Consider the following 24,540-nt stretch of genomic DNA (forward strand, 5'->3'; position numbering starts at 1 on the left):
ATGTCTTGCAGTCGTGTATGATGGCATCAGGGTGGAGACTGAAATTTAGGATCCACCATAGCTCAGTCCATAGCAATTATGAGTGTTGACAAGTGTATACTGCTGTAGGCTGTAGCACTGAGGACATATTTATTAGCATTCTCAACTGCATACCTATGTGAAGGAAGGGATGAAATGTGAGTAACTGATGCCATCCAAATATGTAACTGCAGATACTTTGATGTAAACATTCACCAACGCTCATTTGAAAAATCCATAGACAATAGAAAGCTGACATCATGTGTTTATGTGACTTCATATCAAAACAACATCAGCTGGTCAGATCAGCAAAGACTGGCTGAATATGTCCATACACACGGATATATTTATTTAGGAATGCAATGCTGTGCTGGTTTTGTTCCTCTTTTATGTAATAGTGAAAGCCCAGGGTTGATTATAAATAATATATATAAATAAAGTAACAATACTGTAATTTCACAAAGTTGGTGTCTTTTAAATTCAATGACCAACTTTTGATCACCTCAATAGATCAACTACTTTAAAACAATTGTTTACTTGGCTTAGAAATATATGTGAAATAAATTTAAAACATCAATGAATGAACGAATCAGTCAGTCAACCAGTCAGTCAGTACAGAAGAACAGCTTTAATTGATTGCTTTAACATGAAAACATTTTTCATTGTGTCAAATTTCTCCAACTGAAGAAAGCTAATAGTGACTTGATATCTTGTTATTATTTTGGCTCTTGTTCATTTGAATATTGTCCAAATGGCATTCTTTGTGTAAATTGTTAATTTTTTGTAACATATGCAACCTCATTAGTGACGCTATAATGCTTTTCCCAAACATCTGGCCGGCAGCTTAACATCTGTGTGCATTGATCCAGCCATCATCTGAACTGCTGACTCTTGTAAGGCTTGCAGTAGGCAGGGAGGCAGGGCACAGTCTGGACAGGTTACCACTCTATCATATGCACACAACCACGCACACACAATTTAGTGTCAGCACTACCTGACTGCATGTTTTTAGACTCTGGGAGAAGTCAGTAGTACTGAGCCCCGGTCCTTCATGCTGTGAGGTGGCAATATTAACCACTAGACCATTGAACATAGGGCTAATGTATAAATACTTAGTCCGTTTAAAATATGTTTTTATTTTAGCATCTTTAAAACTTAATAAATTTGAAATGTGAGTGAAGAAGAACAAGGCTGAGCCATGTCCAGGAGCCCGTTCAGCTTGTGGTAGTTGTAAGTAACTGCGTTAAACTGTGTTTCAATATTCCCACGACCTTTGATGTATGTAGCATTCAACCTGCACTCTGACGTCTTTAACCTCTCAGGGACAGAAAACCCGAGGTCTCTCCGATTTTGCACAGGTCATGTTAACAGTCAAAACCACCCTCGTATCAGTCCATGCCCATAATCGCCGCGCGGTGCATGCAGGGAACACACAGTAGTTTCAAGATGGCGGCGAGCAGGAGGCTGGCCAAGGTAAATCTTCGGATGCTATTATTTTTGTATTATTGTTAATGTATATAGACGCATTGGCGGCTATTGGACTCATTTGTTCGTTGCTTAAAGTTAAGATAATGTTGTTGTGTTAAGCCGCAGTTAGGTTCCGTTTTAGATGCTTACTTAATAATATTAAGAGGTCACTTCTCTCCACCTACCCAGCCAAATATTAACGTTAGCCTTAGGTAGCAAAGCGCCGGCAACTTAGGCCAGAAAGTCTAAACTCAGCCTTCCTAAGACGACATTTGAAGCGATCTTTTGTTTATTAGACAACACTGACTTTCAGATAGGTTTGTGTAGTTTGACCAGCTTACTTGAGTCTAGCTTTAATGTTGGCCTACATCAGACCGTCAGCGAAATTTCATGGCATAACAACGCGTTTGCTAACCAGCTAATGCTAACGTGTTAGCTTTACATTTTAGCTGCGTTGGGGCTAACGCTAGCTAGCCTTGCGCGTCGTTTATACTTCAGACTGTTCGCCAGGTTACACAGTCCGTCATTAGACAACGGCCAGGAGGAAACGCATTTAGCACGGTTACGTGTGAGCCATACACGTAAACATTTTGTGTCGTTGGGAAAAGTGGTCATGGCACGTTGTGCAGGGTTTGTGTTAACATATGCGTGCATGTCATTAACGTTAACGCCAGTTTGTGTCCGCTATCCGAATCCCAAATAGTTTTAATCTTTTCTTACTAGCAAATAGCGTAGCTGGCTCATATATTCAACGCGGAGCTCCGCAGGTTCTACACTGTTTTACGTTCCACTACACAAGTTGCCACTCAAAGAATGAGGAAGCTTCAATGTGAAAGTGCAACTAGAAAGGTCCAGCTCTACAAACGGCCCGATGATTCAATTACAAGTTTATAATCATTTGATGACGTGTAACGAAAAAGTAAAATGGAACCACAAGATGTAGTGAACAACAATAATGAAATACATTAATCCTTAAAATATTTAATCCCAGGTTGGGATTTTCAGAACAGTAACAGTAACAGTCATATTGTCTTGTAAGGTAAGATAAGATAAGACATTCCCTCGTGTAGGATTCTGCTCAAGAATCTTTTTCCATGATATTTTTAATTTACTTCTAGTAAATTGTATTTAATACTAGTAATAACCCTACAAGTAGTTAATGAAATGTTGGGCAGGTGCTGATTGTGCTTGGCTTTTCATCTATCTTGTGCTATATAAAATTGATTTAATTTGATTTAACAGTATAATCTAAATGTTTAATTATCACCCAAACAAATTACTGGGGTCTAGTTTCTTGAATGCACAGTGATAAATGTTTCCCCCTGTATAACATCAGTATAACACGATCTCCTTTAACACCCTTTGTTTGTATGTTTGACCGACCTGTAACATTCACTAAGGCTGAAGAAAATTCTGCCAGTGTTTTTGACAAAATAAAGTGAAATGAATGGAGGTAAAAATGAAGTAGCACAAGTGATCTGAGGTTATAGCCTAGAGTCTTACGACACTGAAGGTTGCTTGGGTGAATCCGGTTATGCAGGTAGTTGGAGAAAAAATTTGCACACATTTTGTAACCTGTTTACTGTAAATGTATGTGCCTGCAACAGAACTTGACTCAAACGTGCTTTAAAAGCATTTCTGTCCGTGGCCGAAACTACAAGGGAGAAACCTCTTTATTGTTTATTGCCAAGTTTGACACATGCTTTTTTTTAGCATGCACATTCAGACCTGTTTAAAGCCGATTTGGAAAGATGGTTACATGTACACTAGTGTTGATTGTCTTTGGGTTGGGGTTTGACACTCATCTGAGTGATGGGTTTAATTTCTGGTCAGTCAGGGTTTAACCCAGTTAGGAAATTCTGGTTTGGCATGCTGTTATAATAATGATTGATAATAATTTGTTTTCTTTCAGAAGGCATTTGTAACAAGGCAATCCATTTCTTTCTGGCATTTAAAACACTTCTTTACGTTGATTCCTAAATACGTTTCTGCCTCTAGCTTAGGATGCATACATTTGTCATTTCTGTAACTGGTGTCGTCTGTCTGTACTCCCAGGAGCTTGAAGAAATTCGCACATCTGGAATGAAAAACTTCAGAAACATTCAAGTCGAGGAATCAAACCTATTGTCATGGCAAGGGCTCATTGTTCCTGTAAGTAGCCGTTCCTTGTTTGGCTCTGTTCACTGTCTCATTCTTGTCTTTACTCCCTGCTCTGCTTGCTTTCAGGACAACCCTCCTTATGACAAAGGTGCATTCAGGATCGAAATCATTTTTCCCACTGAATACCCCTTCAAACCTCCTAAGATCACATTCAAAACAAAGATCTATCATCCCAACATTGATGAAAAGGGCCAGGTGTGCTTGCCTGTGATCAGTGCAGAGAACTGGAAGCCTGCCACCAAAACCGACCAAGGTATGTGTGAGGGATAGAGTCACGGCAGATAACAGGATATTTAAACCGTGGGGATCCTTGTATTGTATAGGCCCCAAATGAAAAGGCAATATTTAAACAACGTTGCATCAGTAACTAGACATAGAAAGTGTATTTGCTTTATTGTGAAGACCGGAGTGTCTGTACTTTAAGTCTTAACAACCCTCAAGTATTGTCCTTGTGCATGTTCCTGCTTGCACTGCTCCAGGCTGAGAGGTTGCAGTGTTTGACTGATTGCTTTAGACACTGTTAACCTACTGTACAGCTGCTTAAAGTCTGTTTTCCAAATGGTACAGTCTCAGTCAGGAGCCTTGCTCATCTGTTCTTTTGTTTGTGTGTACCTGCAGTTATTCAGTCTCTTATTGCACTGGTGAATGACCCCCAGCCCGAGCACCCCCTGAGGGCAGACCTAGCAGAGGAATACTCAAAGGACCGTAAAAAATTCTTGAAGAACGCTGAAGAGTTTACAAAGAAACATGGCGAGAAGCGGCCAATGGACTGATCACCTGACGCCCGCGTAGCCCTCTCTCTCTCTGTCTCCTCCCCCCACCCCCACCCATCTCACCTGCCTGACCAAATACAGAAGAATCTTCCCTCTTGCTTCTCTGCTGCCCCCTCAAGCCCACCCACAACTCACCACCTTCATTCCTTGCTCTGTCATTCACTTACTCACTCACCCACTCAATCACTGTCCTCCTCCAGCCTGCCCCCCTAGCCCCCACTGACCAGGAGCTGCCCAGCTGAAGCCAGGCAGTGGTAGCCTCCCCTTCCCTCCAGGACTCTCTGTGGATCAGACAGCTTCCTCTTCCTTCTCCTCCCAACAAACATCCAAACCATAGCTAACTTTTTACTCTTTTCTCAAACTGATTTTCTTAAAGTGTGGGGGAAAAATGAGGGAATATGATCTTCTAACGAAGAGTTAGATGGAAACACTCGGAGTAAATTGTTTTCTGTTGACTTTTTCCTTTAAACAGCTGATGTGTTAAATAGATCAAAGTCTTGAGTATTTTATCTTTTGCAGAACAGGAAGTGGTGATAATTTTTCCTCTTTCTCCTTTCCCCATCATCAATAATCTTTTAGGGTTAGGAAAACCCAAACATGAATAGGAGAAGCTGTAGGTAGGTCCTGGGGGCCCCAACATGTTGTTTTACACTCCCCCTCCTCTGCTTCTAGACTGGCATTGTGCTCTGCAGAACGTCCTCCCTAACATCACCATCCTAACGAGTAGAAACGACAGGCCACACCAGTGGAATAGTTATTGCTAAAAGGGCCATGGAAGATTATTGAATGCAAAAATAAAATGATAAATTTGAAAAAAAAAAACACATCAATTTTCTTAAATGTATTTGATGTTTTTTTTGGCGTTACACATCAGTTGCACTATCAGACCAAGCTGTTAAGCAGTTTTTATGCATTACAAATGGCTACTGTGATTTTCTTTTTCCATTAATGTTTTAATAATTTGCTGAAATTGTTTTGATTGGCACATGGCGTATAAAATTGACAGGAATGTGGAAAGAACATGTTATTTTAAAACATATTCACGCACGTGTCCTTTATCACTCATCACTTAGAAACAGAGCTTTTACCTCGTTGTGATATGTTCCAGTGGCAAATGTGACTGTCGGCTGCTTAGCCGAAGGAAACTTCAGGGGGTCGTCAGGCGAGGTGGGGTGGGGCTGTGGGTCCTGGAGAAGGATGCACTTAGCTGGAATAGAGCTCAACACTTCTGAAGGCGGTCCTAGAAACAAGCATCTTGAAGGCAGCTGGAAGAGGGCTGGCTGTCTGGGGATGTCTCAGGACACGGAAAAGACTGCAATGGCCAAAATGAAATCCACCATGTAACAGCAGTTTGACCTGGTCCCAATATTGTTTCATAATAAAGATGGCTAACAATTTGGCCTCACTGTCCGTCTGGGTGTCAAATTCCTGTTCTCTTGTTCAGAAGTAGGTTTACAATCGTAAGCTTGAGGTGAACTCAAAGGAATCGCTTTAATATTATTCTTTTTTCATGTTCTCCAGTGTCAAATACAGCATGGTGAAATGCAGTCTGTAAGTCTGTATTCATATTCTTTTAGATTCCTATTTAACGCACAGATATTTGTCTCAAACACTCCATGTCTGGTATTTTTAGTGAATATGACGGACTTGCCACAAATGACAAGATGAGAAATTTTATGGGCTAAGGACTTTTATCGTAATGAGTTTTGATCAGTAAGTGATTTTAGTTCACACTTACTCATATCGGTTTGTTGTTTATGTACTAAAATGATGCAATTTTTAAAAAATGATAAAAACAAAAAATATGGAATTGTATTAAAATTGGTCAATATTTTGTATCACAGCAGAGTTTCATTTTTTACAAAAAGCTGATTAGACAGTTTAGGTTTTAAAGTATTTTAACAATGTGGTTTATAGAATTTTACCTTTTATATGACACCACAATGGACCTAAAATACATTAACAATTGTTTTATAATACGGCTCATTAAAACATGACATTTCCAGTAATTCTCTGGGAATTTCCCTTGCACATAAATCTCTGAGAGCTGCAGCTTCACATGCACATGTAGTGTGCAGTTTCGACAGTTTCAGCTTCAGGAGAAATCAAAAGCTTCAGTGTTGAACCTTTTTTTGATGAAGAATTATTCTTAGCAATGATGATGCCTATATGAACTTACTTGCCGACAGTTAACCTACATTTTTAGATTGTTTTAGGAAACAATGGCAATTGTGATTCAAGTACTGTCAAATATCTGACACAAGGAAACCTCCAACATTAGTTGGACATCTTTTATTAGCTTACACTGCTGTAAGCCCTTCATTTAAAATCTCTGAATTCAAATACAATTCATATAAAACAGTCAACAGGGACCTAATACAAAAACATCAAATCCGCAGACAAAATATATTTTATATATACGTTGCTGTTACAGGTGAGTTTTAAATTGTTATGGGACACACACCTGTGAATAGATGTTTGATGCTACAATTGTGCTACACAGAACCAAGATCACTGAAAATTGTGCTCCAATGCACATTGTGTTTATCCATGGTGGAAACCACCTGACCGCAGGTCACTGTGTGGGAATAATGCAAGATCAGATAATGGAAATGAAAAAACCTGACTGGGCCTCAATGTGTACTTCATCATATTCCTCGGCTAAAACGTATGACTATGTACCACATGTGTTCTACCATGTGGCATTGATTTAGACACTAGTTTATATGTAGTTTAATGTTTTACCCAACAAATGCAGCAGAGATCTGGTACATGGTGCTCGGTCAACATCGAGTCATCATGAGTTTCCAGTTGATTCTGGATCTTGACATGAGAACAAAAAGGACATCTGGTAAAACGTTAACATGTGCAGTACACAATGATGAACAAAGTTACATCAGAAAAACCTACTTGGTGATAAATATGTGCAATGGCCAGCATGTGAGTAGTGCAACACCATCAGATGTGACTGGATGTGTACTGGCAGCAGCACCGGGTATGGCTTACAGTACGTGCAAAACAAAACCTGCTTCAACAAGCACTTACGTCCTCTTTACCGACTCCTCCTAACGTTTGGCAGCAGACAGCTCACATCCTTCTGTCTGTCACACAGTCAACATGTTCCTGAGTAATCTCTGCTCTAGACAGACTTCTCTGTTTCCTTCAGAAGAACTGTAACTCGTGACTGCTTTGGGCTTGTGGAAAATGGCATAAAATGAACCTAAAACATTAAATAGCTTTACATTGTACTGTCATTAAAGGCATTTAACAGGGAGCCACGTCACACACTATTATAGGCTGGAATAACTTGAGGTTTAACAGAAGTCGAATTAAAAACACGCTCGCTCTCTGTAGAGCAACACGTGTGGGTCAGAGGTCTTTGAAGGCACAGAGCTGCACTCTCTCCTGGCTGTAAAGGTCTAGCAGGGACGGGTCTCTGAGCACACTCAGTTCATGTTGTCTCTCAGCTGACTGCGAGAAGTCATCGGGTCCTTCTCCACAGCCGCCCTCCTGTGGGTGACTGGGGTAACCTGGGTGGACCATGAGCTCTGCTTTGACCACAGGCTGGCTGGAGCCCGACGCGCTGCTGTTAGTGGTGCCTGAGGGTCCTGCAGCCAAGGCCTGACCCACGGCCCTTTCCAGGTTGTGGATGGACATGTTCTGGCCCATGGTGGTCAGGCCCAAATACACATCTGGCCACCTGTGCACATGGGAAAGGTTAACCTTGATTAATGTTTGAGAGCCACAGACAACATATAAGCAGTAATGTGAGGATGGCGTCAGCCGTGAAGCTCCACAGGAGGAGGAGGAGCCACAGACCAGCAGGAATCTAGAACATCAGTCTATTATCTGACTTGAAGCACTGACCCATAAAGAGCATCCTACAGACAGCAAGTCCTCCGACGTCTCATGGTGTCATGGTAATTATGTGACCTGGTGTGTGACTGGATGTGAAAATGCATATTTGCTAGATTTATGTTTTTCTTTCTTTTTATATTAATGTTCAACTTATGGCTTCTCATTTATCCAGGCCATGTTTTCCCACTTGTGCTGTCCAGTGGCAATTGAACTTTGTTTCTAACCAGCACCTTGTGATTCACACAAAACTGAAATTGTACCTGATAGTACATCACATCTGGAAGTTTAGTCACAGACATCTAGACTGAAAAGCTTCTGACCTTACTCTCAAACCACAATCTTCTCTGTCCAAAGTCTGGACATAGCTCTCTTCTAACGAGTAATCTTTGTCTTAGAGATAGAGATATTGGACCCTGGGCCTTGTTCTCGTTCTTCTGTATATTGTATATTTCTCCTTCTAGTCTGCCGTCATTTCCTCTGATGACTGCACAGTTTGGAGAACTTTGGAGAACATCCCTAGTGAACCTAATGCTGCTTTGGACTGTTTATGTTTCTATGAAACCCTGAACCTCCTGGATCTTGATCTTTAGCCAGGTCTCATCCAGCCTTTCTCCTGAATTTCTAACATGTAGAAGTTGGACACAATGTGAAACCCTCAGATGTCACCTCTGTACATGAACTATGTGATCCAGGTCCAGGACAAACAGATTTACTCAGGTTTGAAGCTGATTCTGGTGATTAATGTGTTGCCTTGTTCCAGTCAAAAACTAGTTCACCTAAAAGACAAGACGCAGAAGAGGAGGAGCAATGTGGTGCAAACAGCTATTCATTAGAGAAACAAAGCAGCACAGGATGCGTAACGCCTCCGATCCAGATGGTAAAATCACTAATTTCAGGAAAACTATTTGCAAACACTATAGACAGAGAACACAGGTGGTTTGACAGTACATGTGCAAGTAAACCTCCTCTCCTTCAACAGAAGTGGAGGTCTTAGACCCAACATATCTTCAGTTTATCATGCTGCATTTCCATCTGTCCACAAAAGGCCACTAAAGAGGAGAAGGCTCAATGACCCTGCAGTGTTGACAGGAGGAGTCAGTCCACTCATTCTGCTCCCTTCCCTCTCCACCTAATGCCTCCATTCGTAAAGTGAAACCAAAATGGAAAACACTTTCACAAACTGAAAGTTACTTAGATGAGTAGCAAAAGATGTCCAGATTCCATGACTCAACACCTTTACTGACATACGTTATAATACAGTATGTTTAACAAAGGTTAGATCTTCAGTCTTTAGACAAATAACACAAACCAGACCCTTAGAAAAAGGCAGAGCTTTCTCTGGGGCCACTGTCAAAGAAGATGGAGCCTTAGCACTTCTTTACACTCACTACTTAGTTAGTGCCTTTTACATATTGGTTTTATACCATATACTATTACTATATATACTACTGTATATTATACTGGTCCTATATTTAGCTGCCACATTCATTATTGTGTCTAGCAGTAACTAGTTTTCTCTCTAGGGATTAATAGAGGCTTAATCTGATCCACTCTAATGAGATTCAGATGTGTGCCACAATCTGACTATATGTGAATGAAAGCTTGAACATGATGTGTGTTAGTAACGATAAGCAACTATTTGGTTGGTTAATTGACAATAGTTACAATAAGAGAAAATACAAAAAAAAACATCAATATAAAAATGAAATGGTTCAAACTGGAAAAAGTAAAAAAAAAAATGATTCAATTGTTCCAGTCACACCTGATTCCATGACGAGAGAAGACAGGGATGGAGTCTTGAGCGTCCTTCTCCACCTGCAGGTAGAACCTCTGGAGGTGTGCTGGCAGCCACGTGCAGCTGTGTAAACCTGGCTCCACCGGAACACGAGTGAATGGAATCCTGAAATCTGACAGGACCTGAGCAAACACCTCTCGCACCTCTGTAAAAACACACAGGCCACACAGCTGTCCAACTGGTTCCACTAGACAAGGCCTCCCACAGATGCTCCTTATCAGTCTCCACACGGACTTTTGTGGACTTTGTTCTTACTTTGTACTTACAAATCAACAGCCTTAGCATGATTTTAATGTATGGCCCGCAGTGCATTACCTGGCAGAACATGGACATGCTGGTGTCCATCCATGTGGCAGGGGAGATGTCCCGTAAGCTCCCTGAACAGCTTCACCTGCATCCTCAACTCCAGCTCCACCTGGGAAAAACAAAAGAAATCCACACAAGGACATTATTGTGATGGTGAAACTGGGCTTCTTGTCTAAGTGGCTGTGTATTAAGTGGGGTATTTTCCTCTTGAATTAAAAAATGATCATCGGGTATACAGTAAAAAGCAGTTTGATAATTAACCAACATGGTAATGTGGTCTTTCTGTGCCCTGATAACCAGAGGCCCGTCTGAGTGTCTATGCAAAATTGCTGGTGCAGTAAAAGTTTTACATTTCTACTCTGCAGTTTTCCTAATGAGGCTAGTAGTTCATTAGTACAAACCAGTGTATAGTAATAAAGGCAGTAAAAAAAAACTTTAATACCAGCCTCTGATACTCCTCCTCTGCACATTTATGAACCAAACGAAAACACCCTCATGCAGACCTACAACTTGTCTTCCAAGGCTGTGTGCCAACAAATAATGTCTGGTTCCTACAGAACAGCAAAAAGACTGGGCACTCAACTTTGTCTGCTTTAAAGCATCACTTCTAATACTCAGGAAAATGCTTCCTGCATGGATAAGGAAGAATTTCTCCACTCAAGTCAGAGGTAAAGTGGCTGAACCTGATCTCAAGACAAAAACCAACGTACGACCCAACCGTGACACATAACCAACTCATTGTTTCAATTTTATTTGAACTTTTAATCTAAATGCACTAAAGTAGAAGACTGGGAAAGAGGTCTAAGGTGGATCCACAAGCAACTGAGCCACAGTGGATACTTAAATCCTTGCACCTGTTTCATGCTGAGCTGGCCTCTCTCCAGAGCCTTACGGAAACCCATCTTCCCATGGAAGAATCCACGCTGGTTGGTCAGTGTAGAGACCTGTAGGCGGTTCTGACACACTGGAGCGCCCTCCGACAGGTTGGCATGGAGGCCGATGGGGATGCTGTGTCTGCCACGAGAAGATCAACGTAATCGTTTTGTGATCTTGGCTAAAACTGTCTGACAAAAAATTAAAGGCACAATCTCCAAATACAAGAGAATATTGCTAATTTGACATTAATTGTTTCACTTGTTAAATCACTTGTCTCTACAAGTGATTTAACACATCGGTGGTGGACACTGATACTGTACAAACCACTGGTTCCTTGAGCAGTCCCAGTTACAGTGGCTGTTTAATATCAACTTAAACTACCCTGGAAGGTAATCTCAGTGTGACAAAATGTCTTTTTTGCATATGGGAAATTATACCAACTAAGCACAGAGCTCATTGTTAGGTATGACGTGTTACTGGCACCTACGCTACCTTTTAGCCAGATCTGCTGCCTCTTTGGCAGCATAGCCGTTAACCAGCAGTGACACATTGGAAATCCCTCCCGCTAGGAAGCAGTCCACAATGCCCTGGTTCCTCCTGGGACAATAGCCAAAATCATCTCCTGTCACCACCAGCATCAGTCTGGGCTGTGGCATTTTCGCTGGTCTCTGAGGAAGACACACAGAAGACTCGTCATGTAAGCAGGCGGTGGCTGACTACTGATGAGGTCATAATCACTTGTTTGTTTCCCTCTACAAACAAGCATCGCATCAATCATCATCATCATTAATCATCTGTCGTCCTCCTCCTGACGTTGCCCATCACCGCGTGACACCTCAGGAGCCCCGTTAAAGAACTAACAGACCACTGCGTGTCACGTCAACACCTGTAATCAAACAGCTGCTCTGGGGCTTTTGGTTAGAAAACTAAAGCACGCGTGAGAAAATGGAAGAAGGGAACCAGTTCCAGTCCGGTTCGGTCCGGGTGGTGAGTGTTCGGACTGACGCGCTAAACGAAGATAACTGCTGTCGTCTGCGCTTCGCTGGAACTAATAACCGTTTACTGCGTTTTACGCAAAGCAGGAAACAATTTCTCAACTAACCACCATAAAACTACGAGTCTACTCGTACCGCGTCATTCCAGTGAGTGAAGACGTAGCGACAGCTAACGTTAAGCTCGTCCACCCGGTTCAGTTTGCGCTGCTTTTCAGCGACACTCGACACCGTTTCATAGACTGCTCCGCCGCGGTTCACACTAATAACTCTGTTTTTTGTTGAAATACACCAAACCATGCCTTACCCATTGTCTTACACTAGTTTGCCCATTTATATCGAAAGCCACGCAGTGGAACTAAGTAGGACTTCCGATCATCAAAACGTATGAAGTTGGCGTTAAGGTTGGAAGCCGTGTGAAACTCCACGAAGAAGAAGTGGGCGTTACCGGAACACAGCACCCTCTACAGGAGCAGGCGTCGCGTCCTTGTTCTTCTTCTATGTTGTTTGACGGCGGATGGCAATCTTAATGTTGCATTACCGCCCCTAGCGCAATCCCTCCCTCACTTAAATCTAACTAACTAACTAGCTAACTAGCTAACTAGCTAACTAACTAACTAACTAACTAACTAACTAACTAACTAACTAACTAACTAACTAACCCAGTTGATAGTAAAACCGTAACAGAGAACTAAAACCTCTTCCCTCGCCTCCACCACCAGTTAACTTTCTTCAACACAGCTTATTTCATATCTCTTATCATCAGCCTCTCCCTATATTTTCCACACTCCATAATATTGTGCTCTACTCTCTCCACCTCCCCACAGAACATATCAGTTCAGTTCCCTATCAGATGCAGCATACTGGTTAAATAAATATGCCCAGTTCTAAATCCACTTAACGTAACTTGACCTCTCCGTCCCCTCCAGCTGATCCTCCATGCTGTTTAGCAGGATCTCCATCCACATTATGCACTTTTCCTCTACTTTTGACAACTTAATGTCTCCTTTAATTTCCCCCTTCTCAATTGCTTTCCTCGCCACCTTATCCATCCACTCATGGCCTGGAACCAGCAGCAGCACGACCCCCTCCCACTACTCCCAGATAGTAACTTCAAAACCTGATGCAACAAATGCTGATGAAATCTTGACTTTTTTGCTACTAATAACTTCAAGTGCTGCCATCGAGTCACTGCAAATAAGTATTTTATCACTCCTATTTCTTTCCACCCATTTTAGTGCCATCAGCATCGCAAACGACTCTATAACAACACTACAAAAACATTCAGATGGTCGGAGGTTCTGACACCTATTTCCATCCTTAATCTATTCACAACCCCTGCACCAGATCTTCCTGATTTTGAATCTTTAAACCCACCAGTAAACACTAAATCAAAATCCTTATATCTTGTCTCCACTGCGTTTCGAAACTCTTCATCCATATTGACATTCTCGCTCTCCTTTTTCCTCCTCCCTAGGTCTAAATCCACCCTCCCTCCCTCCCTCCCTCTCGCCCACTCCCAAGCTCCTTGCCCATCCCCACCCCTTCTCCCAAACCCACTCCAAAAGCCTCTTTTCTGAATATTTGTCACTTTCCCCCCTTAAGCCTGTCCATTAATTTACTGTTATAAGCTGTTATTTGTTGTGAAACGCTTACGTGTCACATAGGACCCGTCTAAGTTGATTCATTCCTGGACAAAAAACAAACTCTGTTTTAGAAACAGGTATGGCTAATCTCAGAAGAACAGCTTTCCTGGGCGCATCTTCGCAGGTAGCGGTGCTGACAGGTGTGGCTTTTGTTCATGTGTCTCTGTTGCCAGATTAAAGGTTTATGGACAACCTGCCAGGTTCCGTGTGTAAACCACACACTAGCAAAATGCTATTATACTGTGCTATAATAAAAACAGTGTGTCATTGGTAGCAGCTGCTACATATGTGGTTGTCACCATAGGCTGAGGATATGAGGTTTGTCTCAATCTGTTTTAAAGCGCTGAAGAAATGACAGATGGGCTCATGACACTCAGCTAGACCTGAGGCTATAAACCATTCAGTCTGGCTTTTACTGAAACATGTTAGGACTATTTCAATAATAAGTTCCAGTCCTTGAATGGTGGTGTTCTTGAACTGCACTGTGTAATTTCACTTCATTTTCTACGGAACACCGTAACAATCAGAACAGTTCTTTATTACAATTTGACAAATGTCTGTTTTCAGTGAGATGTAATATTTTAACTTAGATGCCAGTGAACACTATGACATGCTTGATATACTATTATTCTGTGATCCTTGTTTTTTTATCAAAAATACCATAATCTGAATGAGTTTAAATAAAACTCTGACATGACCTTGCAATGAATAATCAAGCTCTCCCAACATCTGCCTTTGTGTTTTAAGAACATACTTCCTCTGCCCCAAACTTGGACTTTCTGACAGTAACCACCATAACCTGGGCCACTGAAAAAAAGTGTGAACTTCTTGTCTTGGGAGACAATGTAGATGTTCTAGCAGTTTCAACTATAGCGATTTGCACCAGGACAACCAAGCAGGTGGAGTTCAGCCACTAATTATGGTCCTTCATCCATTGTTCAGTCCACTGAACTATCTGCTCTAAGTTGCTCTCCAGGTCCTCAGGGCTGTTGCTGGGTAGTTGATGGACGATCTCCTCACTGTAGGCCTCCATGGCCTCCTCATAGATGGTCTGGAAGATCTCACACTGCACATTGTCCTGCAGCTTCTTCCCTGTGTATCCTCTGTGTAGCACAGTGAGAACAGACACCATCTTTAGCAACCAGGAGCGAACATGCGGTGTCAAACACCAGGTAAACAGTGATGACGTGCACCAACTCTCATTATTAGCTGACTGATGCAGGGAGGATGATGATGTACACTTATTAATACATTGGGCTGTGGACAGTGGGAGAGAACCCATGTAGACACCGAAGAACAAGTAAACTCCAGAGACTCCTTCTGGCTGTGAGGCAGAAGTGACAACCACTAAGAACATGTCCTCATATTTTAGACTAACGCGTCTTCACATGATGGGTACATAGCATGATTTCTTCTCAAGTGCTTGTTTTTATAACTTGCAGACTAACATTGTCTTTTTTTTATATTGAATGCTCTGATCTAAAAGTTAGAACGCAGCCGTTCTGCTGCTGCCGGTGGATCTGTTTTCACAAGTAGCTCAAGGATTTATTAGTGCATTGTTGCTGGCTCTACACTACACACTAGTGATCATGTTCATGAAGAAGTGGAAACAGGTTACCTGCCCTCCAGGCGTGTGTACAGCTGAGTGTTATCTGTGCGGAGGACAAACACAATGTGGAACCATCGTTCAGGAAACAGGTCACAGCTGTGATAGTCAACAATCACTCCGCCTTCTATCATTTTCTCGTCAAGCTCGTCTACCACCTGCAAGTCACAGAATTTCTGGTTTATTATTCAAAAACACGCCTCAGCTCCCAAGCCCCTAAATAACAGGAAAAATTCAGCCATTATTTCTTTTTTACCTCTTCCCAAATTGTAAATGCACCAGTTAGTTTTATGAAAGTAAAGGCTGCACCACGCTGGTTTTTGTGTCAATACGACTCTAACTCACTCTGTCTTCATCCAAAATGGGGCACTGGTACTCCTCATCATAGCCCTCATAGAGCTGTCCTGTGAAAGGAGAGTCAGAATCAGCTGCTTCAGGAGAGTATGTTGTTAAGCAAACGCTCAAAGCCTGAACAAAGAGCTAAAGGGCTCAAAAAACCTGCAACAATACTGTCACACACGTGTTTCAGTCAGTTTGTTTTACCTTCCTGGGCCAACTCGCCGACGTTGACATAGGTCAGTCCTGTGCGTTGGGCGAGCTCCTTTCCCAGTGTGGTCTTTCCAACACCAGGGGTTCCTGTAAGAGGGAGGATTGACATTTGGAATTTTAAAGATTAGGATTTCAGTAAAGAACCTAAGTACACAAGGGGAAATGTATTGATGTCTGTATCAGTAAAAGGTTGATGATGATGATGATCCCAGCTGGAGTTTCAGGGGCTTCACAAGAGTAAAACACGTTTCATGGCTTCATCTATCTGACATCAGTTACTGTACAAATAGAAAACATTATGCTGCATATATAGTTAGACAGATTATGGTGCACATCTCATGGAGTATCATCTTCCCCCGCAGGTTATACAGCATATTTAAGGCCATCAATCAGAAATAAAGACGCCTTGTGAAACATCTTTAAAAAGAATAAGCAAGTCCAATTTCCACTAAATAGAACTTTTGGGATGTATAATGAATAAAGAGAGTAACGCCACCCTCTAAATCTACTTTGCTGTATACAACATTAAAGCATAATTTATTAGCAGATGATATTAGATATTGTTGCTGTCCGATAATAGTAAAGTAAATGAAAATGTGGTTCAAGTCCAAGTATCGCGTAAATGTACTTTGATACAGAACCTGAGCAAATACAACCTTTACTTAGTACAAGTAGTTTTTAAGCATAAGGGACAGTTGTTTCAAGGCTGGAGCCGCCTGACGTTCCATCACCTGTGAGCAGTATGTTTGGTCGCTTCCTCATCTTCATAGCTAGCTAGCAGGCGGCACGTGTGTCGATGACGGCTGGGTGAAAAACAGAACAGTCCTTTTAGACTTCACGCTTTTCATGTAGACAAGTTTAATTTCCACGCAATTAAGTTTCCACAACCCGATAAGCACAAACCTGGTAAAGAAACAGCTGACAAAATGGGAATCACAGTCTATGTACTTATTATTTAGCTAACTAAGCCGCTGAAGCGCAACACTGTACTAACGCTGCAACGCTCCAAGGCTTTACGGCAGTTTAACGTCACTGAACAGTCAGTTTACGGCACTCGGAGTTCCCGGAGTTCTAATATGTAAACTTCATTTTACTTTATGGCTCCGTTAAGTCTTTTCAAATAATTTTAATGTTACGTCATATTAGATGAACACGTCAATTTAACTAGGAAAAAGGAAGTTACCGTCACATCAACGACCACGCTGCAGTCTCTCATATTTCAAATGATAGAGCAAAGTAAGTTAACGGAGACTCAACGTTTACCGAATTACGCCAAACCCACCACTCAGCTTCTTAAGAATAAGAAATATGTTCTTATGTAGTTTCATTCGCCATGCCACGCTTCTATTGTAATGTGTTTGACGTGTGCGGAGAAGTTGAGCCAAAGACGATGAGTTTCACAGCTGCGTTTGACCGAACCCGCCCGTGTTTTGGTGCCGTGTGTTAGCAAACAGCGCTCTCCACGCCTTCCCGGAGGCATCCACGTGAAACAGCGCGGCGAAGGATGAACAAGCTTCCTCTGGGAGACAAAGCTGCTTCAAGCAAAGTGAGTGTTACCAAGACAAAGTAACTTTACGCACAGGCCTCTATTAATGGTGGTTGCTGGTTGACATAACTGACCCTCTGTAGATATCTGTAGAACCCTCTGGATGATGTCACCTATATTGTACATACACTTCCCCAAATACAACCAGACGTGTTCAAGTTAGTCAGGCTTAGGGGGAGATCTGTTTGAAACTAAACCCTAAATCTAAAAGCAACCCTTATGTCCGAGCTGGACTGGTCCTCCAACTAGAAGCTTCATCACAAAGGAAGGGGATCTCCCTTCCTGAGTCCAGTCAGACTCTGGCTGCAGCATTTTGAATTATTTGCCCATAGTCAGCTAGTTCTCCAGAATCCAGTAGGTCTTTTCAATAAAGGTTTGAACACAGCCACCTTACAGCCGGTGGTACGTAGGCTGTTAGCAGGGATTGGTTGATTTGATTTAATATGAATGCGCTGATTAAAGGTAGAACGTTTTTGAGTAGACAAGCAGAAGATCAGAGGACTTAATTATTGAAGTTAACACCATCTGATCTATGGAGGAAAAGCATCTAATCCACCAGCACACCTAAAACTGGTGGATCTGATCATTGATTTTATGTCATTTGTTGATAATGCTGATGAATATTTTGTCAAATGAAATTCAAAAAGTTGTTGCTGCTGGGATTTAAAGAGACACTAGACTCAACACAACTATGACTTTTAGTCAGTGGCTACAGAGCTGAAAACAATCCTGGGCTTTCTTTTATTCTCCTGATGAAGCAGCACAAAGCATTTTTATATAGTATTAAACTGTCTTTCATGCTATGCAGGACACATGTCACATTTCTAGTTGTCGGGTCCTGTGCTTCAGGCTCTGGGTCTCTGTTCAGAGGAGGAGTCACTATGTCTAAAACTGTACAAAGTGAAGCTGCAGCTTCTAAAAGTTTTGTACAATTATCCTGTGTTTTCAGTTTCCCTCACTTGGATCTTCTAAATCTCAATGTTTGTTTGGTTGTATTTACAATAGGTAAATCGTTGGGTGGATCCATCTTTTAATGATTTCAGCAGCTCATACAGCTCCTCATTGCCTGGACGGAGGAAGGGCAGCTCTAAGCCTCAGTCCAAACGGCAACGAAAGAGCACAGGTGAAGCTGAGAGCACAGACTGTCAGTTGCCTTACGTGGACCAGGATGAACCCTGGGTGGACAGATATTTCCCCCACTCACAGGTTGGTGTCATTGATGCTGATATTCATTCTGCCATCCATGAATATGTGTAGTTTGACCTTTATAATTGGTTTTATATCAAACAGCGTGTCTGAGACACAGGTCAGATTATAATTTGTTATTACAACATGATAGGAAGATTTCTGGGTCCAGTATCTCTGTACCTCTAGTGTAGGGGGAAAAGTGGGCCTTAAGTGAGAGAACACAATAGAACACAAAATGTATCTGTGAGCAACTTTTCTTCCACTCCTGCCTTTTTTATATGTGGGCAGTGATGTAGGTCTGTGAGTTTCCGCAGGGTTGTTATTTGTGTTGATGTGATAAAGTTCCTCTCTACTAACAGTTTCGATTTGTATAGATGGAGCTCGCTGTCCACAAGAAGAAGATAGAAGAAGTGGAGAACTGGATAAGGGCTCAAACAAACTCAGCAAAGGTATTTAAAGCCTAAATGTTCATTCTTATTAATAATGAATCCATCAACTAAACTAATTTACCCTGAACAGAATCTATCTGTTATCATTTGAATGAACTGGTTCTCTGTCTACTGCAGGGTGGAGTTTTGCTACTGACAGGACCATCAGGCTGTGGAAAGACAGCTACGGTGCGGGTTCTGTGTCGAGAGCTGGGCTTCAGGATCCAGGAGTGGACAAACCCCGTCAACGTGGAGTCATACAGCTGTGGTGAACATGGTGGGGGCAGCTGTAACAGTTTCTGTTTTTACCCTAAAGTACCAGCACAATTCTAATTCTACAAAGTCTAATGCTCTGTGTTCTGTCAGACTGGAGGATGAAGGACTATTCCTGCAGCTCCCAGTTAGCCCAGTTCCAGGACTTTCTTCTAAGGGCCAATAAGTACAATTGTCTGAGGATGTCAGTTGATGGAGGGGCTGCAGAGAGGAAGCTCATACTGGTGGAGGTATGAACTATGGGTTCAACTGCATTTGACCCCCAGTGCTAGTAGTGCAGTACATAGTGTAGTATACATTATAGTGACTGTGAACTGTTGTCACACCGATGCTTTGGTTCAGAGCTTGAAATCGATTAACTGTCTCTTTTGCATCTTTGAGCTCCAGATTTTCTATCCTAACATTCGACTTTTAATGTAATATTTGTTCTGGGTGATACATGAAAACAAATCATTGCTTAGCTTCATTTGCAGACGCAGTAGATAATTGAACATTTTAAACTGTTGGATAAACTCACTGTGAACCTGTACCTGTGGGACTCGTTATGCTGATTAATGTCTGCTTAGAACGTTGACACGTTGCCTCTTCTTCAGGACTTTCCAAACCAGTTCTACAGGCAGCCTGGCAACCTTCACAGTAACCTGAGGTAAGAGCTCATTGGATGCTCCTCACCTTCTGTTAATGCTTCACACAGGAGACTTAACTTGCTCACATGAAACAGCTGCTCATTTCCGTGTTGTGACGCCTACTGATACTGTGTCCTCCTGTGTCCTCCAGGCGTTTTGTGAAGACAAGTCGGTGTCCTCTGGTATTTATAGTGTCTGACAGTACTAGTGGAGACAGCAGCTCACGTGCTCTTTTTCCACGAGACATCCAAGAAGAGCTGGACATCAGCAACATCAGGTTCTGAAACATGCTCACTGCTGCATGAGACAGAAAGTAGCTCAATAGAAACTCACCTCCACCCAGAGAGCCATTCAGATCAGTTCAGTTTCATCTGTGGCACAGTGAGGAATGGCTCTAAGTGTGTATTCATGACCACATTCACTAAGTAAATGAAACGACGCATATACACACACTACACATGCTGAACATGTGGACACACCTCACTGATGTCTAGGATTTTGCTGTGTCATTAGCAGAAGACATTGCTTCAGACAGGGGAACATGTTTGTGTCTGAGCTCTTTAATGGACCCCACAGTCACACTCTATGTCAGACAGCAGTGCTAGAGACAGTCTGATTAAGGTGACTTGCAGTAGCTATGACCCCTCTCACAGTCAGCTGGGCACCAGTTGCCCCACTCCCTACAGCAACCTTGCTGTGCTACCAGGGTTGTGGCACCCCCTTCGTGTTCTAGAGCAGTGGATCTAGCTTAAGCAGACCACAGAAGCGACTTCACACTCCAGGCCATGCTTGACTGATTGATGAGCAACAGAAAACTACAACTGTAGCAAACACACACAGCTTCCACTATAAAAAGGTCACAGCTTGACTAGCCATCAGGGTATGTAATCGTATTGTAATGTAGTCTTAATGTTGAGGCCCTTGTGCTGACTAGCTTATAGTTTATCTTAATCACATCCAGCAAACCTCTGTAGATCCCCTTAACGTTTGGTGTGCTCTCTGTTTTCAGCTTTAACCCAGTGGCTCCAACCACAATGATGAAGGTTCTGACCCGCATTTCCAGCCAGGAGGCAGGAAAGGTGAGTCCCAGCTTTGCAGATGATGATCCACTGCGTTTCCAGCTGTATGTGTTTTCTGCAGTGAGTTTTCTTATGTGAGCAGAGCTGTGGGAGGATGTGCTTACCAGACCAGGCCATGTTGGAGGCGCTGTGTACAGGGAGCTCGGGAGATATTCGCAGTGCTATCAACAGCCTCCAGTTCTCCTCCTTTCCAGGTCAGTGGTAAAGCTGCACATCACACACCACAGCAGATGAGCAGCAACATGCACGAAATATAGTATGAATCCCTTTTGATTTTTATGACCTCAAGGCCTTTGTAGAATAAACACTGTTTCCTTTGTCATGGCTTGACCTCAAGAAACATTTTTATATTGTAACTTTCCAGACACATCATTGGAGAAGGGGTTGTGGAGGATGAAGAAGGACCGACCATCATCTTCATCACTGGGCAAAGCAGTTTCCAAAACAAACCAGAGGAAGAAGAAAACGAAGGCGTTAAAGGAGCAGGATGAGGAGCAGGCGATCGGAGGGAAAGACGCCTCCCTGTTCCTGTTCAGAGCACTGGGGAAGATCCTGCACTGTAAACGCAAGTCCCACGTCCCGCACAAACCTTTTGGCTGCTTTGCTCTTTGTAGGAAAATAAACAAAGAGCGGTGAATTGATCTTACTGGCAGGTTTCATGTATCATATGTTCTGATACGTAGATGTCTCTCCATTATTGTCCTGAACCCATTCTAACATGAGAGAATCATATTTACAACAGCCGTAATCTCAGCTACATGAAGATATTTAAGCCATTTTTTGCTTTTAGCTCTGTACAGTTGTGTGATGAATCATTTTGTTTTTCTCTCAACAGGAGGAGACTGTGAAGGTGTTGATGCTGCCCCTGGTCCTGGTCTACCACCTCACCTCCGTCATCACCATAGAGAAGCACTGTTAGTAGACCCTGAGGTAGAAGAAGCCTTTTTGTGTATCACAGTCAAGTAACACGTCGCTTCTTTTCAGAACACTTAGAACTCCGTTTGTGTCTGTCTTCAGGTAATTGTTGAACGGTCACACTTGCCCGGGGAATTCTTCAACCTGTACCTCCACCAGAACTTCTTAGACTTCTTCTCTGAGGTGGAGGATGTGGAGCGAGCCAGCGAGTATCTGTCTGATGCTGACCTGCTTACGGCTGATTGGACGGTCAGTTTTTCCCTTCACAGATCGTTAGAACAGGCCTCCAGTCCTTCAGCCTTTCATCAGATCTCTCTGTAATTACCATATTTAGAATCTCTACAATCTCTGAAAGTAAAACAATGAAAAAACATCTAAATGCTTTAAATACAGAGACAGACCTTTAACAAGAAAATTCCTTTTTTGTATTAAGTACGACTGCAAGTTGTAGAGTTTCAGGTTTCTTTACTGCAACACTGTAGTCAGTCAGAGATGAACCACCAACCGTATCCTGTGCTGTTTCCAGTCTCGCAGCATCATGGGGGAGTACGGCTCTTCGGTGGCTGCCAGGGGGCTCCTTCACGCCAACCGCCAACAGGTTTCTGTGGGTTTCAGACCGCTGCACAAGCCCAGCTGGTTTCTAGTCAACAAGAAGGTCAGACACCATGGAGCTGCTGCTCCCACATATTGTAGGTCTCCTTAAATTGGGTTCTTACAGTTAACAGTCAACTCTGCTCTCTGGTTTACGGTGTCTTCATTTCACTGATGATCCAACACATTAAACTTGTCTGCTCAGTTTTACTGCATTACAGATGGGTCAGATCAGACAGCGGGCAGTGCTGTAGTTCAGCTCATCTAATTCTAGTGTGTACTGTAAGTGTAGACCTTAATGTGATGCTGTTCTTCGAAGCACCGGGAGAACTGCCTGACTGCCCAGGCCTTGTTCACAAGCTTCTGTCTGACACCAGTGAGCCTCCAGACTGAACTGCTGCCTTACCTGGCTAAACTCACCAACCCAATGAGGAACCAAGGTAACAAGCATACGTTCAAATCCTGTGCTTGTTTTAGATCCTCTGATCTTGTGTATTATTTGTTATGGCCGAGCCTGCGATAATCAGCGTGTTTGTGTGCTACATTGTGTCTCTCAGCTCAGATAGCGTTCATCCAGGACGTGGGTCAGCTGTCCCTGAGGCGGTTTCCAGCAAGGTACCGTGCACATGTTTTTTAACGTAGCTTCCCACAATGCATCTGATTCCAGTGACCTAACTTGCTTTATAAACAACAGCCAATGCTTTCATGTGAACTGGAAATTGAGTGGAAGTATCTGGACATTTTTCTTCTGAGTCAAATTGTTTTACCACCATCCAGACAGCTCCATTGACTACATCACTCATTCTTATACAAGTGTCATATAAACAATATCATGATTGCAGTGTAGGAGATAGAGGTGTAGTGTTTCTTAAGCACAAACACCTGCATGGTCCACGTGTCTGTGTCATATCTCATGTCAAGGTGAATGCTTGTACCTTCTTTGTTGAACATATGACGTGAAATGTCTATGAATATAAGTCCTGTTACTAAGACTAGATCAGGTGGACTTCTGTCAAACAGAAGGAAGTCAGTCTCGTTGATGTGTGCCTGTGTTTAAAGCAGATTAAAGCTGGAGGCCCTCACGGACAGAGAGCCAGGTCAGCTGGAGGAGGAAGAGGAAAAGGCGGAGAAAAGGGAGGTTCAGGATGGCGCTGAGGAGGGTCTGCCAGCCAGTCAGCCCCAACCCACAACAAGTCAGAACCTGCTGGAGGAGGAGGACCTGCTCATAGAGGAATATGACAGTGACTGACACTCAGCTCACACTGACACGGGCCTGATTAAAATGGGTTCTGCTTTAGTTTACCTCCTAAGTATGTTAATGACTGTGATAGTACTTCTGGTGTTACCAGGAGTTTTGTGTCTTCAGGATGTGATCATTTTTCACACAGGTTTATTGTCTTGTAGTTGAGTATTGTTAGTATTTATTTTACAGCGCTTGTTTGTTTCTGCTGTTCAGTTTGTTAAGTCCAGTTTGTAACTGACAGACCTTTTCCGTTTCTCTTTATTATTGCATTAAATGCTCATTGAGGGATCACTTGTTGGATTATGAATATGTGAACTCCGATGACTTGGACGTTATCGTGGCCCCACACCCCTTCATCCAATATTTACTCAACAGGTTGTGTGGAGTTGTGTGTGTGGTGATGGTGAGGCATTGTGTCTGCTGCAAGGAAGCACCTTCAGCATAAAGTCCAGACGTGGGCAGCGGCAGTGACGCTTTTCGCATATGACAAATAAAGGTTGTTTTTGTAAGACGTTTGACTGGGCTTTATATTGTCACACACCCTCTGTCATAGGCTAAATGTAATACATCAGAATAGTTTATTACGGCGTCACTAAACTTCTGTT

General features: G+C 42.5%; 4 protein-coding genes across 7 annotated transcripts; 2 read left to right on the forward strand and 2 right to left on the reverse strand.

Annotated features, from left to right (window-relative positions):
* The first annotated feature begins 1,352 nt into the window (after nucleotides 1–1,352).
* Nucleotides 1,353–5,828, forward strand: LOC114846116 (ubiquitin-conjugating enzyme E2 L3). Its single transcript, XM_029134898.3, has 4 exons — nucleotides 1,353–1,491; nucleotides 3,541–3,636; nucleotides 3,712–3,898; nucleotides 4,264–5,828. Exons 1-4 carry the CDS (start codon nucleotides 1,414–1,416, stop codon nucleotides 4,416–4,418), a joined length of 516 nt encoding a protein of 171 aa, XP_028990731.1. The 5' UTR covers nucleotides 1,353–1,413; the 3' UTR covers nucleotides 4,419–5,828.
* An 867-nt stretch (nucleotides 5,829–6,695) lies between these two features.
* On the reverse strand, nucleotides 6,696–12,712 carry ydjc (YdjC chitooligosaccharide deacetylase homolog). Of its 2 annotated transcripts, none has more exons than XM_029135217.3 (6): nucleotides 12,553–12,712; nucleotides 11,746–11,921; nucleotides 11,232–11,391; nucleotides 10,387–10,486; nucleotides 10,039–10,216; nucleotides 6,696–8,118 (listed from the first exon to the last, which is right to left on the reverse strand). In XM_029135217.3, exons 2-6 carry the CDS (start codon nucleotides 11,907–11,909, stop codon nucleotides 7,788–7,790), a joined length of 933 nt encoding a protein of 310 aa, XP_028991050.1. In that variant the 5' UTR covers nucleotides 11,910–11,921; nucleotides 12,553–12,712; the 3' UTR covers nucleotides 6,696–7,787. The 2 variants fall into 2 exon arrangements, with proteins under 2 accessions (XP_028991050.1, XP_028991051.1); XM_029135218.3 differs by lacking the exon at nucleotides 12,553–12,712 and adding an exon at nucleotides 12,384–12,524.
* Nucleotides 12,713–14,408: 1,696 nt separating this feature from the next.
* Nucleotides 14,409–17,248, reverse strand: ak6 (adenylate kinase 6). Of its 2 annotated transcripts, none has more exons than XM_029134920.2 (6): nucleotides 17,230–17,248; nucleotides 16,778–16,849; nucleotides 16,041–16,133; nucleotides 15,843–15,901; nucleotides 15,510–15,655; nucleotides 14,409–14,994 (listed from the first exon to the last, which is right to left on the reverse strand). In XM_029134920.2, exons 2-6 carry the CDS (start codon nucleotides 16,812–16,814, stop codon nucleotides 14,805–14,807), a joined length of 525 nt encoding a protein of 174 aa, XP_028990753.1. In that variant the 5' UTR covers nucleotides 16,815–16,849; nucleotides 17,230–17,248; the 3' UTR covers nucleotides 14,409–14,804. The 2 variants fall into 2 exon arrangements, with proteins under 2 accessions (XP_028990753.1, XP_028990752.1); XM_029134919.3 differs by lacking the exon at nucleotides 17,230–17,248 and adding an exon at nucleotides 16,950–17,085.
* rad17 (RAD17 checkpoint clamp loader component) lies at nucleotides 17,101–24,446 on the forward strand. 2 transcript variants are annotated; one of them, XM_029134917.3, is made up of 17 exons: nucleotides 17,101–17,282; nucleotides 17,494–17,592; nucleotides 18,598–18,798; nucleotides 19,155–19,229; nucleotides 19,347–19,485; nucleotides 19,575–19,711; nucleotides 20,075–20,127; nucleotides 20,259–20,384; nucleotides 21,117–21,186; nucleotides 21,269–21,380; nucleotides 21,551–21,751; nucleotides 22,022–22,116; nucleotides 22,204–22,350; nucleotides 22,628–22,756; nucleotides 23,012–23,132; nucleotides 23,250–23,307; nucleotides 23,752–24,446. In XM_029134917.3, exons 2-17 carry the CDS (start codon nucleotides 17,551–17,553, stop codon nucleotides 23,939–23,941), a joined length of 1,896 nt encoding a protein of 631 aa, XP_028990750.1. In that variant the 5' UTR covers nucleotides 17,101–17,282; nucleotides 17,494–17,550; the 3' UTR covers nucleotides 23,942–24,446. The 2 variants fall into 2 exon arrangements, with proteins under 2 accessions (XP_028990750.1, XP_028990751.1); XM_029134918.3 differs by having other exon boundaries at nucleotides 17,102–17,282; nucleotides 23,755–24,446.
* The last annotated feature ends 94 nt before the right edge of the window (nucleotides 24,447–24,540 follow it).

The sequence above is a fragment of the Betta splendens genome, chromosome 19, assembly GCF_900634795.4.
Source record: "Betta splendens chromosome 19, fBetSpl5.4, whole genome shotgun sequence".
Taxonomy (NCBI): domain Eukaryota; kingdom Metazoa; phylum Chordata; class Actinopteri; order Anabantiformes; family Osphronemidae; genus Betta; species Betta splendens.